The sequence below is a fragment of the Mesoplodon mirus genome (assembly GCF_964341445.2).
Source record: "Mesoplodon mirus genome assembly, chromosome: 14".
In the NCBI taxonomy this organism is placed as follows: Eukaryota; Metazoa; Chordata; class Mammalia; order Artiodactyla; family Ziphiidae; genus Mesoplodon; species Mesoplodon mirus.
Window position 1 is genome coordinate 77,849,271 of NC_138990.1, and position 22,729 is coordinate 77,871,999.

General features: G+C 36.4%; 1 protein-coding gene across 4 annotated transcripts in view; it reads right to left on the reverse strand.

Annotated features, from left to right (window-relative positions):
- WDPCP (WD repeat containing planar cell polarity effector) overlaps nucleotides 1-22,729 on the reverse strand; it is a 332,130-nt gene that overhangs the window by 197,959 nt on the left and 111,442 nt on the right. For all 4 annotated transcript variants that reach the window (XM_082643314.1, XM_082643316.1, XM_082643313.1 and 1 more), the window contains exons 3-6: nucleotides 14,602-14,649; nucleotides 13,707-13,751; nucleotides 12,103-12,173; nucleotides 11,792-11,851 (exon numbers count right to left, since the gene is read on the reverse strand). In XM_082643314.1, the coding sequence (XP_082499440.1) occupies nucleotides 11,792-11,851; nucleotides 12,103-12,173; nucleotides 13,707-13,751; nucleotides 14,602-14,649 (224 nt within the window). The remainder of the gene's footprint in view (nucleotides 1-11,791; nucleotides 11,852-12,102; nucleotides 12,174-13,706; nucleotides 13,752-14,601; nucleotides 14,650-22,729) is intronic.

Here is a 22,729-nt window from a genome sequence, read left to right on the forward strand (position 1 = left end):
TGGACCTTCTGGCCTGATGCTCTAATCTTCTTATCTTCTATTGCCTATTGTTCACTATGTCTTTTAGTACACTCTGTTCTGCATTATAGGGATATTTTAACTTTATCAATTCTTCTATTAATTCTTCTATCTATGCTGTCATATTTTTCAAATTTATTTTTATTTTTCTTTATTTTTGGCTGCATTGGGTCTTTGTTGCTGTGCGTGGGCCTCGTTGCGGCAAGTAGGGGCTACTCTTCATTGCGGTGCACAGGCTTCCTTCCCACTGCGGTGGCTTCTCTTGTTACAGAGCACAGGCTCTAGGCACACGGGCTTCAGTAGCTGTGGCACACAGGCTCAGTAGTTGTGGCTCACGGGCTCTAGAGCACAGACTCAGTAGTTGTGGCACATGGGCTTAGTTGCTCCGCAGCATGTGAGATCTTCCTGGACTAGGGCTCAAACCCATGTCCCCTGCATTGGCAGGTGGATTCTTAACCACTGTGCCACCAGGGAAGCCCCTATGCTGTCATATTTTTAATTCTCAAGAGCTCCTTTCATTTTTCCTGAGTATTCCTTTTTCAAAAATAGCATCCTATTCTTGTTTCAAAGATGAAAGAACTTCTCTTATTTCTCTGTGGGGATTAATTTTAATTCCCTGAATTTAGTTCTGTTTATTGTACTGTCCCTGATTCTTTTTCTTTTCTGTTTGCTTTAGCCTCAGACTCATAGATCTTAGATTTACAGGTGGAGATTTCCTTGAAAGTACTGTGGATCTCTGGCTCCCTGGTTATATTTATTTATTTTTTTAACAGATCTTTATTGGAGTATAATTGCTTCACAATACTGTGTTAGTTTCTTTTGTACAAAGTCAATCAGCCATATGCATACATATATCCCCATATCCTCTCCCTCTTGAGCCCCCTCCCACCCTCCCTATCCCACCCCTCTAGGTCGTCGCAAAGCATCAAGCTGATCTCCCTGTGCTATGCAGCTGCTTCCCACTAGCTATCTATTTTACATTTGGTAGTGTATATATGTTGATACTACTCTCATTTCACCCCAGCTTCCCCCTCCCTCCCTCAGTGTCCTCAAGTCCATTCTCTATGCCTATGTCTTTATTCCTGCCTGGCCACTAGGTTCATCAGTACCATTTCTTTTTTAGATTCCATATATATGCGTTAGCATACGGTATTTGTTTTTCTCTTTCTGACTTACTTCACTCTGTATGACAGACTCTAGTTCCATCCACCTCACTACAAATAACTCAGTTTCACACAGGAAGATAAGCAAAATCAGAAGACAGAAAAACACACAGCAGGTGAAGGAGCAAGATAAAAACCTACCAGACCTAACAAATGAAGAGGTAATAGGCAGTCTACCTGAAAAAGAATTCAGAATAATGATAGTAAAGATGATCCAAGATTCTATTTCCAAGATCCAAAATCTTGGAAATAGAATAGACAAAATGCAAGAAACAGTTAACAAGGACCTAGAAGAACTAAAGATGAATCAAGCATCGATTAAAAACACAATAAATGAAATGAAAAATACTCTAGATGGGATCAATAGCAGAATAACTGAGGCAGAAGAACGGATAAGTGAGGTGGAAGATAAAATAGTGGAAATAACTGCTGCAGAGCAAAATAAAGAAAAAAGAATGAAAAGAACAGAGGACAGTCTCAGAGACCTCTGGGACAACATTAAACGCACCAACATTCGAATTATAGGGGTTCCAGAAGAAGAAGAGAAAAAGAAAGGGACTGAGAAAATATTTGAAGAGATTATAGTTGAAAACTTCCCTAATATGGGAAAGGAAATAGTTAATCAAGTCCAGGAGGCACAGAGAGTCCCATACAGAATAAATCCAAGGAGAAATACGCCAAGACACATATTAATCAAACTGTCAAAAATTAAACACAAAGAAATCATATTAAAAGCAGCAAGGGAAAAAAAACAAATAACACACAAGGGAATCCCCATCAGGTTAACAGCTGATCTCTCAGCAGAAACTCCACAAGCCAGAAGGGGGTGGCAGGACATACTGCCAGAAACCTGCAACCAAGATTACTCTACCCAGCAAGGATCTCATTCAGATATGATGGAGAAATTAAAACCTTTACAGACAAGCAAAAGCTGAGAGAGTTCAGCACCACCAAACCAGCTTTACAACAAATGCTAAAGGAACTTCTCTAGGCAAGAAACACAACAGAAGGAATGTACCTACAATAACGAACCCAAAGCAATTAAGGAAATGGGAATAGGAACATACATATCAATACTTACCTTAAATGTAAGTGGACTAAATGCTCCCACCAAAAGACACAGACTGGCTGAATGGATACAAAAACAAGACCCATATATATGCTGTCTACAAGAGACCCACTTCAGACCTAGAGACACATACAGATTGACAGTAAGGGAATGGAAAAAGATATTCCATGCAAATGGAAACCAAAAGAAAGCTGGAGTAGCAATTCTCATATCAGACAAAATAGACTTTAAAATAAAGACTATTAGAAGAGACAAAGAAGGACACTACATAATGATCAAGGGATCGATCCAGGAAGAAGATATAACAATTGTAAATATTTATGCACCCAGCATAGGAGCACCGCAATACATAAGGCAAATACTAACAGCCATAAAAGGGGAAATCGACAGTAACACACTCATAGTAGGGGACTTTAACACCCCACTTTCACCAATGGACAGATCATCCAAAATGAAAATAAATAAGGAAACACAAGCTTTAAATGATACATTAAACAAGATGGACTTAATTGATATTTATAGGACATGCCATCCAAAAACAACAGAATACACATTTTTCTCAAGTGCTCATGGAACATTCTCCAGGATAGATCATATCTTGGGTCACAAATCAAGCCTTGGTAAATTTAAGAAAATTGAAATTGTATCAAGTATCTTTTCTGACCACAATGCTATGAGACTAGACATCAATTACAGGAAAAGATCTGTAAAAAATACAAACACATGGAGGCTAAACAATACACTACTCAATAACGAAGTGATCACTGAAGAAATCAAAGAGGAAATTAAAAAATACCTAGAAACAAACGACAATGGAGACACGATGACCCAAAACCTATGGGACGCAGCAAAAGCAGTTCTAAGGGGGAAGTTTATAGCAATACAATCCCACCTTAAGAAACAGGAAACATCTCGAGTAAACAACCTGACCCTGCACCTAAAGCAATTAGAGAAAGAAGAACAAAAAACCTCCAAAGTTAGCAGAAGGAAAGAAATCATAAAGATCAGATCAGAAATAAATGCAAAAGAAATGAAGGAAACGATAGCAAAGATCAATAAAACTAAAAGCTGGTTCTTTGAGAAGATAAACAAAATTGATAAACCATTCCCAGACTCATCAAGAAAAAAAGGGAGAAGACTCAAATCAATAGAATTAGAAATGAAAAAGGAGAAGTAACAACTGACACTGCAGAAATACAAAAGATCATGAGAGATTACTACAAGCAACTCTATGCCAATAAAATGGACAACCTGGAAGAAATGGACAAATTCTTAGAAATGCACAACCTGCCAAGACTGAATCAGGAAGAAATAGAAAATATGAATAGACCAATCACAAGCACTGAAATTGAAACTGTGATTAAAAATCTTCCAACAAACAGAAGCCCAGGACCAGATGGCTTCACAGGCGAATTCTATCAAACACTTAGAGAAGAGCTAACACCTATCCTTCTCAAACTCTTCCAAAATATAGCAGAGGGAGGAGCACTCCCAAACTCATTCTACGAGGCGACCATCACCTTGATACCAAAACCAGGCAAGGATGTCACAAAGAAAGAAAACTACAGGCCAATATCACTGATGAACATAGATGCAAAAATCCTCAACAATATACTAGCAAACAGAATCCAACAGCACATTAAAAGGATCATACACCATGATCAAGTGGGGTTTATTCCAGGAATGCAAGGATTCTTCAATATACGCAAATCAATCAATGTGATACACCATATTAACAAATTAAAGGAGAAAAACCATATGATCATCTCAATAGATGCAGAGAAAGCTTTCGACAAAATTCAACACCCATTTATGATAAAAACCCTGCAGAAAGTAGGCATAGAGGGAACTTTCCTCAACATAATAAAGGCCATATATGACAAACCCACAGCCAACATTGTCCTCAATGGTGAAAAACTGAAACCATTTCCACTAAGATCAGGAACAAGACAAGGCTGCCCACTCTCACCACTCTTATTCAAACTAGTTTTGGAAGTTTTAGCCACAGCAATCAGAGAAGAAAAGGAAATAAAAGGAATCCAAATTGGAAAAGAAGAAGTAAAGCTGTCACTGTTTGCAGATGACATGATACTATACATAGAGAATCCTAAAGATGCTACCAGAAAACTACTAGAGCTAATCACTGAATTTGGTAAAGTAGCAGGATACAAAATCAATGCACAGAAATCTCTGGCATTCCTGTACACTAATGATGAAAAATCTGAAAATGAAATCAAGAAAACACTCCCATTTACCATTGCAACAAAAAGAATAAAATATCTAGGAATAAACCTACCTAAGGAGACAAAAGACCTGTATGCAGAAAATTATAAGACACTGATGAAAGAAATTAAAGATGATACAAATAGATGGAGAGATATACCATGCTCCTGGATTGGAAGAATCAATATTGTGAAAATGACTCTACTACCCAAAGCAATCTACAGATTCAATGCAATCCCTATCAAACTACCACTGGCATTTTTCACAGAACTAGAACAAAAAATTTCAAAATTTGTTTGGGAAAACAAAAGACCCCGAATAGCCAAAGCAATCTTGAGAACGAAAAACGGAGCTGGAGGAATCAGGCTCCCTGACTTCAGACTATACTACAAAGCTACAGTAATCAAGACAGTGTGGTACTGGCACAAAAACAGAAAGATAGATCAATGGAACAGGATAGAAAGCCCAGAGATAAACCCACGCACACATGGTCAACTTATCTTTGATAAAGGAGGCAGGAATGTACAGTGGAGAAAGGACAGCCTCTTCAATAAGTGGTGCTGGGAAAACTGGACAGGGACATGTAAAAGTATGAGATTCGATCATTCCCTAGCACCATACACAAAAATAAGCTCAAAATGGATTAAAGACCTAAATGTAAGGCCAGAAACTATCAAACTCTTAGAGGAAAACATAGGCAGAACACTCTATGACATAAATCACAGCAAGATCCTTTTGGACCCACCTCCTAGAGAAATGGAAATAAAAACAAAGATAAACAAATGGGACCTCATGAAACTTCAAAACTTTTGCACAGCAAAGGAAACCATAAACAAGACCAAAAGACAACCCTCAGAATGGGAGAAAATATTTGCAAATGAAGCAACTGACAAAGGATTAATCTCCAAAATTTATAAGCAGCTCATGCAGCTCAATAGCAAAAAAACAAACAACCCAATCCAAAAATGGGCAGAAGACTTAAATAGGCATTTCTCCAAAGAAGATATACAGACTGCTAACAAACACATGAAAGACTGCTCAACATCATTAATCATTAGAGAAATGCAAATCAAAACTACAATGAGATATCGTCTCACACCAGTCAGAATGGCCATCATCAAGAAATCTAGAAACAATAAATGCTGGAGAGGGTGTGGAGAAAAGGCAACACTCTTGCACTGCTGGTGGGAATGTGAATTGGTACAGCCACTATGGAGAACAGTATGGAGGTTTCTTAAAAAACTAAAAATAGAACTACCATATGGCCCAGCAATCCCACTACTGGGCATATACCCTGAGAAAACCATAATTCAAAAAGAGACATGTACCAAAATGTTCATTGCAGCTCTATTCACAATAGCCCGGAGATGGAAACAACCTAAGTGTTCATCATCGGATGAATGGATAAAGAAGATGTGGCACATATATACAATGGAATATTACTCAGCCATAAAAAGAAACGAAACTGAGCTATTTGTAATGAGGTGGATAGACCTAGAGTCTGTCATACAGAGTGAAGTAAGTCAGAAAGAGAAAGACAAATACCGTATGCTAACACATATATATGGAATTTAAAAAAAAATGTCATGAAGAGCCTGGGGGTAAAACGGGAATAAAGACACAGACCTACTTGAGAATGGACTTGAGGATATGGGGAGGGGGAAGGGTAAGCTGTGACGAAGCGAAAGAGAGGCATGGACATATGTACACTACCAAACGTAGGGTAGATAGATAGTGGGAGGCAGCCGCAGAGCACAGGGAGATCAGTTCGGTGCTTTGTGACTGCCTGGAGGGGTGGGATGGGGAGGGTGGGAGGGAGGGAGATGCATGAGGGAAGGGATGTGGGAACAGATGTATATGTATGACTGATTCACTTTGTTATAAAGCAGAAACTAATTTAAAAAAAGGAATATGATTTGGCAATAAAGCAGTGACTCATGCTAAAAAACAAACAAAAAAAAAGAATCCATACTTAGGCATACCATGATGAATCTGCATGACACAAATGGCTGAGAGAGGCCTTAAAAACTTCCAGTGAAGATGATAACCTCCAAAGAACAAAGACTGATAAGACTCTTCATCACCCATGACAGAAGCCAAGCTAAAAAATGGAACACTTTCAGTGGACTGAAAGAAAATGATTGCCAACCTAGAATTATTTAACCATAAAAAGTACTTTTAAGAATGAGGGCAAAGTAATTTTCAGGTGAACAAAAAAAAATAAAATAAAATAACTCAGTTTCGTTTCTTTTTATGGCTGAGTAATATTCCATTGTATATATGTGCCACATCTTCTTTATCCATTCATCTGTCAATGGACATTTAGGTTGCTTCCATGTCCTGGCTATTGTAAACAGTGCTGCAATGAACACTGTGGTATGTCTCTTTTTGAATTATGGTTTTCTCAGGGTATATGCCCAGTAGTGGGAGTGCTGGGTCATACGGTACTTCTATTTTTAGTTTTCTAAGGAACCTCCATGCTGCTCTCCATAGTGGTTGTACCAATTTACATTCCCATCCCTGGTTATATTTAAAAGTGAGTCTCCAAAAAATTGATTGGAAGCTTGGTGTGTATCAGGAGGCTTGTTAACTTGGGCTTCACTGTAAGGAGATTTGTTGGCACATCTACATTTTCAAAGGGAACTACCAAATATCAGTATCCATAGGCTTTGCTCTGGGAGTAATAATCTATTTTGTCAGAGAAGGGTCTTCTAAATAAGTTACATTGAGATATAAGCCTCGGTGCTGGAGGGGGTAAGGAGTTGGGGAAGATCTCACCATTCCAGATACAGACTCTTACTTAATCCCCTTATTTTCAGTCTAGCCACCTTACTTCTACTCTGTGCTTAAAATCTTCAAGTCCAGAAACCCCTCAGTTTGGTGTTTCCAGAAAATAATTATCCCATTTCATTTGTTCTTTGGAGAAACCACCTCTGGTTTTCATGTTTTAGCCTGCATCCCACTTCCAGGCTAAGCTCTGTGCTTTCTCTAAATTCTTATTATCTTTTTAACTTGGTGTCATACAACTTAGCACTCACTAGTGTCCTAGTGATTTTACATGTCTGTTTTCCTTGACTAGGTTATGCTGGCAACTCAGCCCACACTTTACACATCTTTAGTGCCTCCTGCAATGGTGGCAGTCAGTAAATACTGTGTGATGGGTTTTGTATAAATAATATGCTATTACTAATAGTCGTAACTTAAAACCATGGTTTGTCAATTATTATTTTATGAGGAAATCGAAACTGATTTTCACACAGTTTGATGAAAGATCAGGTAACGATGCTATTCATTCTACAATTGAGGAAGTTATAATAAAATAAGTTCCTTAAGGTCACAGTTTATCTGTGATATGCTTGGAAAATAATCTCTACTTTTACATAGCCTGTCAAGTAATTCATTACAAGAATTTAAAAAGAAAACTATCTTTTCTTGGCATTTTAAAGTTGTATCTGGAAATGTCGAATAATTATAGAAAGAAATCAGGGTAAAGATGACTATATCATACTTTTATGCTCAAATGTACATATATGATTCAAATAATTTAATCTAAAATCAGTATATATGAAGTTACATCTATCTTAATGATAATATTGCTTTTAACTAATTATGCAGTAATCTGCAAATATGAATGTGACTTGAAGCACAATTTAAGGAATTAAAATATTCCACCACAGCAGTGTACAATTTAATAGTATCTCAATGCCAAAACTATTATTCCTTAAGAACAGTTTGGAAAGTGGTTTAAGAAATTCAAAGCAGAAAATTATTAAATACTTTCTCATAATAAAATAATTTTAGGAGATCAAAAAATCAGTGAGAAATATATGTGATACACTTTCATTTCAAACTAGTAACAGGTACAGTCTGAAAAACCAACTTCAAAAGAAAGTTTTCATATAGAACATATGTATAGGTAAGTCTTGATTTATAAACTGTTCTGAATTTACAAATGGAAGGAATTATTTTTTAAACGGTACAATTTATAGGTCATTGAATCACTGAATCAACAACATGAACTAAGCTTTGATACTGATGATAGCCTATCAAAACAAAACCTTGTTATTCAACAGAGGGAAAAATCCAGGCTCAGACTGCATCCTCTGAAATTCTTTATGTTGTAGTTGCATTGCTAATTCCTGAACAACTGAACCTTCTGAAGAAATAAGGATCCCTTAAAAAGAAGACAACCAAGATACATTCCATATAGCCTAAAGTTGCCCCTTTTTGAGGGAGGGATAAAAGATTTACATTAGTTAAGGAGTGGCACAGTCGAAAACTGAAAAGTCTAACTATGTTAGCACCAAGATACTGAGGAACTTTTTTCATTTCTTTTCTAAGAATTAGAAAACATATGTTGTGATCAATGGCTGCCATTTTAGGGTTAAATATATGGGGAAAATTACTAATAGAAATGTAAACATATGTTATCTTTAGAGTTACCACACTGGATGATGTACAAAAGGGGGACCCTACAGGAGCCTGTAGAGATGATTTACTGATTTTGCAGCTAACAAAAGGTTAAGGGGATCCTTCTGAAAATTTAGCTTGAGCACCAAATTTTTAATTTTCTGTCATATTAGAGATCTTTAAGAATAACACACATATTCATATTTTTAGAAGACCTAGTTAATAGTCCTGTCTAGAAACTGTGGTAGTGGATGGATAATGTTAGGAGGTCTTTCAAAGGCCCTAAAGATATGGGGAATAACCTGGACCTGTGGACACGGTGGAGGTCAAGTTATCTTGTTGAAATATATCACATCAAGAACGTGCTGGTAGTAAAAGGTCTATTTAAGGCATATCTTATCAATCATAGAAATAAAGCACAAAATATGACAGAACATAATGATAAGTTCCATTGGAAATGTTAAAAGCAGACTCATTGGGCTTCCCTGGTGGCGCAGTGGTTGAGAATCCACCTGCCGATGCAGGGGACGTGGGTTCGTGCCCTGGTCCGGGAGGATCCCACGTGCCACGGAGTGGCTGGGCCCGTGAGCCATGGCCACTGAGCCTGTGCATCCAGAGCCTGTGCTCTGCAACAGGAGAGGCCACAACAGTGAGAGGCCCGCGTACCGCAAAAAAAAAAAAAAAGCAGACTCATTCGTACAACAGCCTATGAAATCAGTATTTTCAGGTTGCTATAAATTACGGAAGTAATTTTTATATATTCTATCACGCAAATTCCTTTTCTGAATTGAATTAATTCAATAGTGAGGAATATCCCTCTTCATACTCTCCCATACACACATGCACACAAACCTGCTTAATAAATTAAAATGCAATGAAGTCTATTTAAAAAGGATTGCCTACTGAGATGCTCCACTGCATATTTTCAGATGCCTGACATGTTCCAACTTACCTGTGCAACAGTAAGGGTGAGGCCATGAGACACACCTCTTACTATAGGTGGTAGGCTTCCCCTGCAGTCAAATAATTTTGAACCAGCTTTTAAAGTGAGTAATGGCATTGAGAAGTACAATTTGTGTTGTACTAAGTTTAAAACTTTCTGGAGTATATTTTGTATTCAAGTTTTAAAGTCTGATTAAAATTTTTATGAAAACAAATTATGAATTTTTAAATAATTCCATCCTTTTCAATAGTATCCTAAGTCTAATTTAAGAAGTATTATGGTTCTAAAAAGGAAACAAAATTGAGTTATTTGTAGTGAGGTGGATGGACCTAGAGTCTGTCACACAGACTGAAGTAAGTCAGAAAGAGAAAAACAAATACCATATGCTAACACATATATATGGAATCTAAAAAAAAAAAAAAAAAGGTCATGAAGAACCTAGGGGCAAGACGGAATAAAGACACAGACCTACTAGAGAATGGACTTGAGGACACGGGGAGGGGGAAGGGTAAGCTGGGGCAAAGTGAGAGAGTGGTAGTGTATATACGGACATATATACACTACCAAATGTAAAATAGATAGCTAGTGGGAAGCAGTCGCATAGCACAGGGAGATCAGCTCAGTGCTTTGTGACCAGCTAGAAGGGTGGGATAGGGAGGGTGGGAGGGAGATGAAAGGGGAAGGAGATATGGGGATATATGCATATGTATAACTGATGCACTTTGTTATAAAGCAGAAACTAACACACCATTGTAAAGCAATTATACTCCAATAAAAATGTTAAAAAAAAAGAAGTATTATGGTTCTAAAAATATTAATTCAACCTTGTAAACAGTCTCTGGAAAGTAATAATTATGACAGTTGAGGAGGTAACTAAAGTCACTTTCATGAATAAAGGCAGACTAGTTTAAACAAAAAATGAGGACAAACTAGAGTCCACTAAAATGAGATCTATATTCAAATAGTAGATTAAGACAAGTTTATAATTACTACAAATTCAATGTTGTAGATTTATGGATAGAGCCATGGGTCTAAACTTCAAACAAGCGTAGTTAGACCTAAAATTCGTGAATCACATTGTAAACAAGTAAGAATTTAAATTGATACAGGATATTTAATTCCATAAAACAGTTATAATTATTAGTAGTACTGACGTAACTTCAACTACATGTAGGAGTAGAATATTACTAATGATTCTTTTTATCATAAGCAAGTAAAATTTTTCTAGGCAAATAGCATTTTTTAAGCCTACTGACACAGCTGAGATATTTGTCCATTATTTTATGATCAACGGACAAGTGATTATTATGTCCTGAATCTAGACCCATTCAACATGTAGCTCACCTTGTCCAGGCTCTAACAGTGCTGTACGGAAGAACTTTCTGAGATGGAAATGCTCTGTATATATATTGCCCATATCATAACATGTGGCTACTGAGCACTTAAAATGTGGGTAGTGCAACTGAGGAACTGCATTTTTAATTTTAATTAGTTTAAATTTATACTTAAATAGCCACAGGTGACTACTGGCTATCATATTAAACAGTACAGTTTAGAGGATTCAAAAAGTAAGAGCAAATGTCTTGTTTTGTTAGGTCTAACTCTAGGCTGCTTGTTGATTTCCATAAGCATGGTGTTCACAAATGCTTACAAGAGTGGTCAAAATACGTTTGTCCTATGGTTTTACCTTCATTCAAAAATATGATTAAATCTATGACAAACAAAAAATACCATCTGAAAAGACTGTTACTAGTGCTTATAGTGTCAGTACAACTATACTGATTAATGAGGTAGCCTGAGTCAATCTGTCTAATGTTAGTTCTAGAATGACTAGAATTCAAACTATGAAATACCTGTTCCTAAAAAGTTTTTGTCCATCACCTATCATAACACAAGAATACCAATTACTGCATAGTTTTCAGCTCCATTGGTTAAACACTGCGAAAGCATGTCAAACCTTTTTACCTGACAGACATATTTGTTCTTCCATTTGCTCAGCACACACTGACTATTTTGCATCAGCTCCTGAAGGAAACAGAAAAAGAGAGTGCAGTTGGCTATACACATTGTCGTTACCAGTTAAAGTGCTTCTGATTTGCAAGCAAGAAAAAAGATCAGCATGCCTCACAAAGATGCAACTGTTTTGGAACTCCTCACTGGACAAAAGCAAAGCTATCATCACCAGGAGAGTTGATCCTTTATGAAAATTAAAGCTGTTGAAAGATGTTTTAAAACAGATTTGTTTGTTGCCATTTTTGAAACTTCTGGAAATATACCTCCAACTCCTTGAGTGAGTCTCGAAGTTTTTCTGGGCGTCTGTTTTTGAGCGTCCATGGAAAATCTCGTGCTGGCAAACAAAACGTGTACTACAGTTAGTTAAACATGGCTTAAAAAGGAAACTCTGCTTAGCAATGTGCCTTAGGAGATTAAAATAAAACACCTCCTTAACTGAAAGGAAGTAGGCTTCATTTCCATCATCAAATGACAGTTTTTGAAAGGCTCTGTCATAAAAACAGGATTTTTACCACAAAACAATCTCCCTGATCAAAATTTTATGATGACAACTAACAAGGCTCAGAGAATCCCTGGGAAAGCTTCCTAGGCCTGTGAATCTAGCACTTAACAGTAAATGACCCACTCTTTACCACAGAAGTAACATTTTCATATAAATAAAGAGTCAATCCAAAAGAAATTCCAAACTGTGCAAGTAGCCTTATCAGATCTGAAAATTCCTATGAGTAAATGAATATAGTGAGGAAAGAAATAAAATTTAAAAAATAACACAGAGAAAATGAATTTAAAATTAAGCATCACACATTTAAACTAAGGACAAATTTGAGGGAAATCCAAGTTTTAACAGATTAGACACTAACAGTGCTCTTTTCTATTTAAAATAATTCTCTTTAAAATCTACACCACAATTCAATAATGATAAGCCTTTGTTTTGTTTTAAATTAAAAGATAAAATTATTTAGTAGAGTCTCAATGTTAGCCTAAGACAAACTAAAAATAGTTCTTTTTAAAAGAATTAACAGAATATTAAATTCATTATAATGATATCTATTTCATCACAAAAACGAATTCATCTCTGAATTCTCCTAAATAATAATTCTAAATGCGTGTGTACATGTGTTTTGTGTGTATGTACATATAATATACAGTATATATAGGCATTTAAATTTTTATAGAATTGCTATATATCTTATTAAAGCAAATTAATGACATTCTATAAACATAATTTATGATGTGCAGAGCATATGTAAAAAGTTTTAAATCTCTGCTGCAGGTACTAATACCGTATTTTTAAAAATTAAATGTTAGCTTGATCATTTAAAATGAGAATAAGTAGGATATTCAGCTCCACCTATATTCCAAATAAAACAGTCATATTTTAACCACATTATACTGTACCCATATTACATACATAACATGTTTATATATTTGAAAACAGGAAAGACTAAAGAGAATAAAATGCTAATACTGATAATTACAAATCTTATTCTCTTACAATGGGCAAAACATATTAATAATTTAGGCATAATATGGATAATAAAATGTTATCAGAATTTAAGCATGGTACACTTATTTTAAATATATTAAATAATATAAATATGGTTCATTAAGAAAGTTTGTGTTTACAAAAGCATATATCTCACCAAACAATGGACAGAGATTTCAATGGTCTAAATGAAAAATTCCTAACAATATAATTCTTATTCACATGTTTATGTACCTAAACAATGGGAATTTATAAGAAATTTATAAGGAATAACATTTTCTCTTTGTGCAGAAAGCTTAAAATATGTTTTAAGACTGAATTTTCAGGGCTATTAAAATTCCAGTTTTATAATAATTCCAAAAATATATAAAGTAAACTTACATTCTGCCAGCTTCTGCTTTTCTTCTAAGTTACCATGCTCTGTTGCTAATATTGTGGCAGAAGAGAGATGGAAAAAAAAAAGTGGAAATTATTTTTATTATAATACTTTATATTTTTATATGTGCATAAATAATGTATTTATACACACTATTGAGATTAATAAAATACACTAAACTTTTAAAAAGGCAGTTGAAAAATGCCATAATTTGGATGTTTTCATTTCATAGAAGATTTCCTAAATTTGTAGTGAAAAGGCTTTACAAAGCACAACAGGTGGGCCAATATCCTGAATTTGCAATCTCATCAGATAGGGAACAGAATTGCAACTGAGCCCAGAACAGAAGCTGCTTCAGTCTGTCATCAGAACCATGAAGTCAGCCTATTAGCCACCAAGCTAAGCACACAGGATGCCCACACAAGCCCCACTTCAACAGAGACCAAAACAGGAAGTAACTCTAGCTAGAAAGACCTTTTGGCCCATCATGAAACTTCTGGGATTAACAGGATTAATCAGATAAAGAAAATTGATCACTCACTCAGAAATGCCTATTTCAGATATCAGGTGAGGATCCGGGAGGCCAGCATCAGTGGGACCCATGCATTAACAATGCCCTCTACTGGGACACTGATAAATAGACGAGAATAGACTGTCCAGTTATCAGTCCAATCAGCAGTAAAATGAAAATTTTCAGGTTCTGCTATAGCATTTTCTCAATATTGCTTTATTTTATATAGAATAGATATCAACCTCAGCATTTTTCTGAAGAACTGGAGTAACCTTTCTTGAAATTCTAGAATTCATCTAAGACTCATAAAAACAGAGTTTTCAAGTCAGAATTTTATAGTTTAGAATACAAAGTTTATAAAAATCACTTTGGTAGAACAGACACTTTACCTGGTGGCTCTTTCTTGTCATAATACTGGTAGATCCCGATGTCTCTATCTGTAGAAAGGAAGAAATGACATTAGATTATGGTAAAAAGTTATGGAGAATAAGAAGCCAACCCATACTGTACGGCAGGGTCGGTAGGGCAGGGAGGAGGGCAGAAACAATCTCTTTATGTTACTGGAAATGAAATACTTCAAAGGTATCTGGACATGGGTTTATCTATTCTAGGGATATTCAGGAACTGGATAGTTTATCAGTCCAGTTAGAAAAGAAATATACAAAACTAGAACGGCATGAGGAAAGAAGTGGTAAAGAACTGATGTCAAGGAAGACCAACTTTTTTCTCTCACGCTTCCTCTGATATTTTTCACAGGGTGCTACCAAAAGAAACTACCACTAAGCAAGGCCAAATGAAATCAGTGGATAGAATTCTGAGCTGTGGCTTTCTCTTCTCTAATTTAACTCGAGTCTAGTAGGGTATTTGGGGGAAATCTGCAGAAAAGAAAGGTTTAGAGGAAGGTGTGGATAAATTATCTGCAGCTTGTTTAGATTCAAAAAACCTTCCAAACCATTCAAATTCGGATGCTCTGCTGGGGTTACAAAAGCAAAGCTAGGCTTCCAAGATGCTGAGAGTGATTTAACCATGGAATCCGTTCCTGCAGTTGAATTACAGGAGAACAAAATAATTGTGCCCACTTTCTTCCTATCTGTGAATAGTGAAATATTTCTTTCTTTGAAGTAACATTTGTTTCCTTCCATGCAAAATAATTCTAGTTACTAACAAAAGGATACAACTATTTCTAAAGAAATGGAAGCAGTGCAGGCTGCCCCCTAGTGACTGACTGCTCCAAACTTTCTCAAACTGAATGATAAAACTTCCTCAAAAAAGCTATAATTAATTTTTCAAATATAGTTTTTCAAAATAGTCAATCATGCGTACTTACTGAAGCTCTATTTTATTCATCATGCCACTAATTGGGACATATAATTTAAAGAATGCAGTTTATTTCTGTTGGTTATATTGAAGATACCTAATGAGTGCCAGGGAAAGGTCATGAGTAGGGCTCCTAGGGTACTGATAATATTTTATTTCTTGACCTGGGTGAAGATTTTATGGGTGTGTTCACTTTTTGATAGTTCAAAACATATCTTTATAATCTTTACACTTTTCAATACATATGTAATACTTTTAATAAAAAGAATCTTAAAAAATCCAAGAACCATATGCATTATGTACACAGGCCATATCCTGTGTACATAATGAATATGTGTACATAATGAATATTCCATCATTCCATGCATCCAAGTATTACAACTCTAGAATAGAACTATGAGGATAATAAGGGGTCCTGAATTCTATGTACAAGTCTGACCTACTGCATCTGGCCCAGAGTGGGGATCTTTAAAACCGAAGCAGGAATAGAAAGGCATCCGCATAAGACCCACCTCACATGGAATGCCAGAGCCTAAGCTGGATGAGGAAGGTGTCCATAGGGAGAGTCAGCCTGACATAGTATGTCAGAACCCTAGCAGGGTGAGAAGCACATTCATAGGAGCAATGGCCTCATGTTGGGTGTTAGAGGCTGAATAAAGTGAGGAAGACAGCCACATACAGGGGCAGTCCAACATAGTGTGTCAGAACCTACACGGGGTGAAAAGAACATCCATGCAGGGAAGGGAACTGCCACCGAGACAGAAGACTGTCTGCATACAGGGTGATTTTAAGTAAATAAAGATATGGAAGCGTCAGCTTTCCCAGTGAGAGAGAAGTACAAATATAAAAAGAGAGAACATTAGAATGAACCCTGTGGTGATAGATTAGAATTTGAGGTACGGGTATGAACTCATGGTTTTCGATATATTGAGATACAGAAGTGAATGTGGATGCAAGTATGTGTGTATGCATACATACATACATTCCCTAAGCTCTGGCCACTGAGAGTACCTGGGAGCAGTGATACTCCAAGAGCAATCAATGAGTGCACCTAAAGCACACCTTGGCTTCTAGATACTATTCTCCTCTAAAAGGAACCAAGCTCCTTAGAGAACTGGCTGATTCCAGCACTGAGGAAGGGAAAGTATAATAAGAGCCTGAAAGATCTTTCTGTGCCAGAAAGAATGGAAATGCTCAAATATTGACAGGGACATGGCACAAAGACAGAGAAGCCAGCTTGCAAGGGGTCCCACTGGCCACATCAGGGACAATTTAAACATCAAATTAAATAATGGTACTAATGGATTAAAATCATTGACTAAAACAGTACCTGAGCCCAAAGGGATAAAATTAATTAAAAATATATTTAAAGTTTAATGAGGAATAAGATATTCACATATTTTCAAGGTACCTCCCTTACAAAATACTAATTAATTCCAAAGAAGAAAGTAACTTTGCAGTGGAGAAGCCTAGCAGACATCACCTTAACCAAGTGATCATGAACATCATCAATAAAGACAGGAATTGAAATTGTGCACTGCCTGTTAGGATGCATTGAGAATACAGCATCACTTCTGGAATATTCCCACCAGATATGCATAATTTGAACCTACTTAAGAGGAAGCTTCAATGATCTAAATGTAGGGACATACTACAAAATCAGTGGTTAAAAAATCTTCAGAAGTGTTAGTCACAAAAGTTAAAAAATAAATTTTAAAAAATTAAAAGGATGAAAGATTTGTTCCAGAATTAAAGAGAATAAAGAGACATGATAACTAAATGTAACATGTCTCTTTTCTTTTTTTTTTTTTTTTAGGTAAGAAGCGGATTTATTTAGAGAGAAACACACTCCACAGACAGAGTGTGGGCCATCTCAGAAGGTGAGAAAGGCACCAGGGTATGGGGTTGTCAGTTTTTATAGGGGTGGGTAATCTCATAGGCTAATGAGTGGGAGGCTTATTGCAGCTATTTCAGGAAGGGGTGGGGATTTCCAGGAATTGGGCCACCACCCACTTTTTTGATCCTTATGGTTGGTCTTGGAACTGTCATGACGCCTGTGGGCGTGCCACTTAGCATGCTGATGTGTTACAGTGAGCATATACTGAGGCTTAAGGTCTAGTGGAAGTCGACTTGTCCACCATCTTGGACCCATTTGGTTCTAATCAGTTTAAGTCATGTCATCGGGCTATGTCATTCTTTCAAAGGTTGTGCCCTGCCTCCTTCCCTCCTGTTTCATTCCCCCCTCAGATATTTTACTCCCATATTCTTATGAGAAGCAGAAGGGCAATGGTCCGTCTTCTGTAACTGCTTCAGAGTTGAGTGGGGGGTGTCGACCCTGCCTGTCAGGGAGTAAAAATCTCTGGATGCCTGATCTAGGGGCCCCAGAGGCAAGACAGCTCCTTGTTTTAAGTCAGTATGGGCTGTCATCCTCACATAGACATCATCGTGGTGTGGAACTGTTGTAACTGCTTCCATAGTCTTTCTATGACTCTCCTTGATGATGAAGCACTTTTTGTAACAGCATCAGAGTACAAAAATATCTATAAATGACAAAAGACTTAAAAGCCATGGTTAAACATCTGATTATAGTGTAATCAATAAAGAAACTTGGTTACAATAACCAGAATTCCAAATGATTACATTTAACTTAACATACCAAATAATCCTAGTTAAGTACTTCTCTTTAAGATACCTCAGGGGACCTCTAAAGTACCCCAAAGTTAGCTGGAAATCAATAGAAACAATTAAAACTTGGTATTTGGGAAGTTTGTCAAAAAGTTTTAAAACACTTGGTCAAATAAGATCATAGGTCACTGTGAGACAATACTTATTCCTTAACCAAAGTTTCAAAAGATCTCAAAAGCAAATACAAGTCACTTAAAGGCAAAGAAACACACACAATCTGTTGTCAAAAGCAGAATTTCAAGAATACTTTGGAGGGAGAAACCAAACCCAGTCTTGTTCTAGCCCATTCCTAACAAAATCCATTTACCCAACTAAATTCAATCCAGTCTTAGAAAATCCTGATCATGCATAGCTCTTTTCAGTATTTTTCATTCTTCACACCTTCTTTTACTAAAAAAAAAAGTAATTCTGAACGAGAATCATTTGCTATAAAAAATGACATTGGAGGGACAATTGGTGAAACTCTGAGTATTAGATAGTAGTACTATTATCATTGTTAATTTCTTGATTTTGATGGTTATATAGATGATGTGGGACAACACATTTTCTATAGGAAATACACACTAAAGTATTTGGGGGTGGTGAGGTATCAGATCTGAAACTCACTCTAAAATGGTTCAGGAAAATAAATTCTCTGTACTAACAAGTTTTCTGTAAAAGTTTGTGATTACTTCAAATTAGAATAGCATTTATCAAAAAGACAAGAAATAACAAGTGTTGGCGAGGATGTGGGGAATAGGGAACTCTTCAGCACTGCTGGTGGAAATGCAAATCGGTGCACTCACTATGGAAAACAGTATGGAGGTTTCTCAAAAAATTAAAAATAGAACTATCATATGATGCAGCAACTTCACCTCTAGGTATTTATCCAAAGAACATGAAAACACTAATTCAAAAAGATATAGGTACCATTATATCATGTTCATTGCAGAATTACCTACAATAACCAAGATCTAAGTGTCCATCGATGGATGAATGGATAAAGATGACGTGGTATATATACACAATGTAATACTACTAAGCCATCAGAAGAATGAAATCCTACCATTTGTGACATCTTGAATGGACCTTGAGAGCATTATGCTAAGTGAAATAAGTCAGAGAAAGACAGTGCCATATGACTTCACTTATACGCAGAATCTTAAAAACAAACAAAACACAAGCTCACAGATACAGGGAACAGATTGGTTGTCAGAGTCAGTAGGGTGAAGGGGAAGGTGGGTGAAATGGGTCAAAAGATACAAACTTCCAGTTATAAAATAAACAAGTCATGGGGATATCATGTACAGCATGGAGACTATAGTTAATAATAATGTATTGCATATTTGAAAGTTGCTAAGTCAGTAAATATTAAAAGTTCTTATCGCAAGAAAAAACTTTTGTAACCATGTATGGTGGTGGATGTTAACTAGACTTAGCAAATCATTATGCTGTACACCAGAAACTAATATAATAAGTCAATTATACCTCAATTCAAAAAATACTTTAAATGTCAAGCATAATGAGAGCATGTAAGAGGGTTACTAACTTAGTCTAAATGGCAGGGAAGGCTTCTCTAGGTCACTTACTAAAGCTGTGCCCTAAAGAAGAAGTATGACTGCACATGGGTTCAAAGAGAAGAATGCCCCCAGCAGGAAGAATAGATAGCCCTGCTGAAGATCCAGTTGGGGCAGAGGATCTTACTGCCCCCTGGGGCCTTTGTGCACTACTGTCCTTGGTCACAGCATTCATTTCCTTTTTTCTATCATATTTATACATATTTCAATATAATTTGGTTTCTTGATTATAAAAGTAATATGTTCACTGTATAAAATTGAGAAAATAAGGAAAGAACAAAACAGTTTAATTTACTGTATTTCCACTCTTCGGAGACAGCTATTAATAACATTTTGTTGTCTCTCAGAGTTTTTCTCTGAATGTATATTTATTACTAAATAAAAGTCTTATGCTGAAAATGATGTTTAATATTTTTGGTTTTAAATTGTTTTAATTATTGGATAAATATAAAAGATTATATGTAATGTTTAAAAACAAAACACAAGAATATATGTAAAATTAAAAACATAAACAAATCTAAAAAAAGAACTTTTAAAAGTTTCAGGTGTACAGCATTAAAATTCGACATCTTACACACTACAAAGTGATCACCACCACAAGTCTAGTTACCATACATCACCATACAGTTGCCCCTTTCAGCCATTTCACCCAACCCCTAATCCCCTTCCTCTCTGGTAACCACTAATCGGATCTCTGTATCTATGAGTTTGCTATTGTTTTATTTTGTTTATTCCTTTGTTATGTTTTTTAGATTCCACATAGGAGTAAAAATTACAGGGTATTTGTCTTTTTCCATCTGATTTATTTCATTGAACAAAATACCTTCAAGGTCCATCCATGTTGTTGCACAGGGCATTCTTTTTTAGGGTATTATTCCATTGTATAAATATAACACATCATCTATATGCATTCATCCATCGATGGACACTCAGGTTGTTTCCATGTCTTGGCTATGGTAAATAATACTGCAATGAACATAGGGGTGCATATATCTTTTCAAATTACTGTTCTCATGTTCTTTGGATAAATACCCAGAAGTGGAATAGTTGGGTCATATGGTAGCTCTACTCTTAATTTTTTGAGGAATCTCCATATTGTTTTCCATAGTGGCTATATAAATTTATAGTTCCAACAACAGTGTGTAAGGTTCCCTTTCCTCTACAGCCTCTCCAATAAATGTTATTTCTTGTTTTTTTGATAACAGCCATTTTAACAGGTGTGAGGTGGTAGCTCATCGTGGTTTTGATTTGCATTTCCCTATTATTAGTGATGTTGAACATCTTTTCATGTGCCTGCTGGCCATCTGTAGGTCTTCTTTGGAAAAATGTCTATTCTGATCCTCTGCCCATTTTTAATCAGTTTTTGTTGTTGTTGTTGTTGTTGTTGAGTTTATATTTTGGACTTATCAGATATATGATTGGCAAATGTCTTCTCCATTTTGTTGGTGGATTCCCTTGCTGTGCAGAAGCTTTCTAGTTTGATGTAGTCCCACTTGTTTATTTTTACTTTTGTTGCCTTTGCTTTTGATGTCAAAAATCATCTCCAAGATCGATGTCAAGGAGTCTACCACCTATGTTTTTTTCTAGGAATTTTAAGATATCAGGTCTTACATTCAGGTCTTTAATCCATCTTCAGTTAATTTTTCTGTATGGTATAAGATAATGGTCTAGTTTCATTCTTTTCCATGTGGCTATACAGTTTTCCCAACACAGTTTATTGAAGAGACCATCCTTTCTCCACTCTATGTTCTTTGCTCCTTTGTCATAAGTTAAATGTCCATTTATGTGTGGGTTTATTTCTGGTCTCTCAATTCTGTTCCATTGATTTGTGTGCCTGTTTTTGTGCCAGTACCATACCGTTTTGATTACCACAGCTTTGTAGTATAGTTTGAAATCAGGAAGTGTAGTACCTCCAGCTTTGTTACTGTTTCTTAAAATTGTTTTGACTACTCGGGATCTTTTGTGGTTCCATACAAAATTCAGAATTATTTGTTCTAGCTTTGCAAAATGTGCCATTGGAATTTTGGTAAGGATTACACTGTATCTATATAGGCATAACTCTTTTACTGCACTTCACTTTACTGCGCTTCTCAGACATTGCTTTTTTGCAAATTGAAGGTTTGTGGCAGCCCTGCACTGAGCAAGTCGACAGGCACCATTTTCCAATAGCATTTGCTTAATTCATGTCTCTATCACATTTTGGTAATTCTTGCAATATTTCAAACATTTTCATTACTATTATTTTGTTATGGTGATCTGTGATAAGTGATCTTTGATGTTACTACTGTAACTGTTTTGGGGCATCATGAACCGCACCTATATAAGAAGGCTAACTTAAGTGATAAATGTCATGTGTGTGTTTTGACTGTTCCACTGACAGACTGTTCTCCCATCTCTCTCCCTCTCTTCTTGCCTTCCTACTCCCTGAGACACAATATTGAAATTAGGCCAGTTGATAACCCTACAGTGGCCTCTAAGTGTTCAAGTAAAAGGAAGAGTTGCATGTCCCTCACTTTAAATCAAAAGTTAGAAATAATTGGCTTCCCTGGTGGCACAGTGGTTAAGAATCTGCCTGCCAATGCAGGGGACACAGGTTCGAGCCCTGGTCCGGGAAGATCCCACATGCCGCGGAGCTATTAAGCCTGTGCACCACAACTACTGAGCCTGTGCTCTAGAGCCCACGAGCCACAACTACTGAAGCCCGCACACCTAGAGCCCATGCTCCACAACAAGAGAAGCCACCGCAATGAGAAACCCTCACTCGCCACAACTAGAGAAAGCCCATGCTCAGCAATGAAGACCCAATGCAGCCAAAAATAAACAAACAAAAAAATTTAATTTAATTTAAAAAAAGACGTGATTAAGCTTACTGAGGAAGGCATGTTGAAAGTCAAGATAGGCTGAGAGCTAGGCCTCCTGAGCCAAACAGTTAGCTAAGTTGTGACTGCAAAGGAAAAGT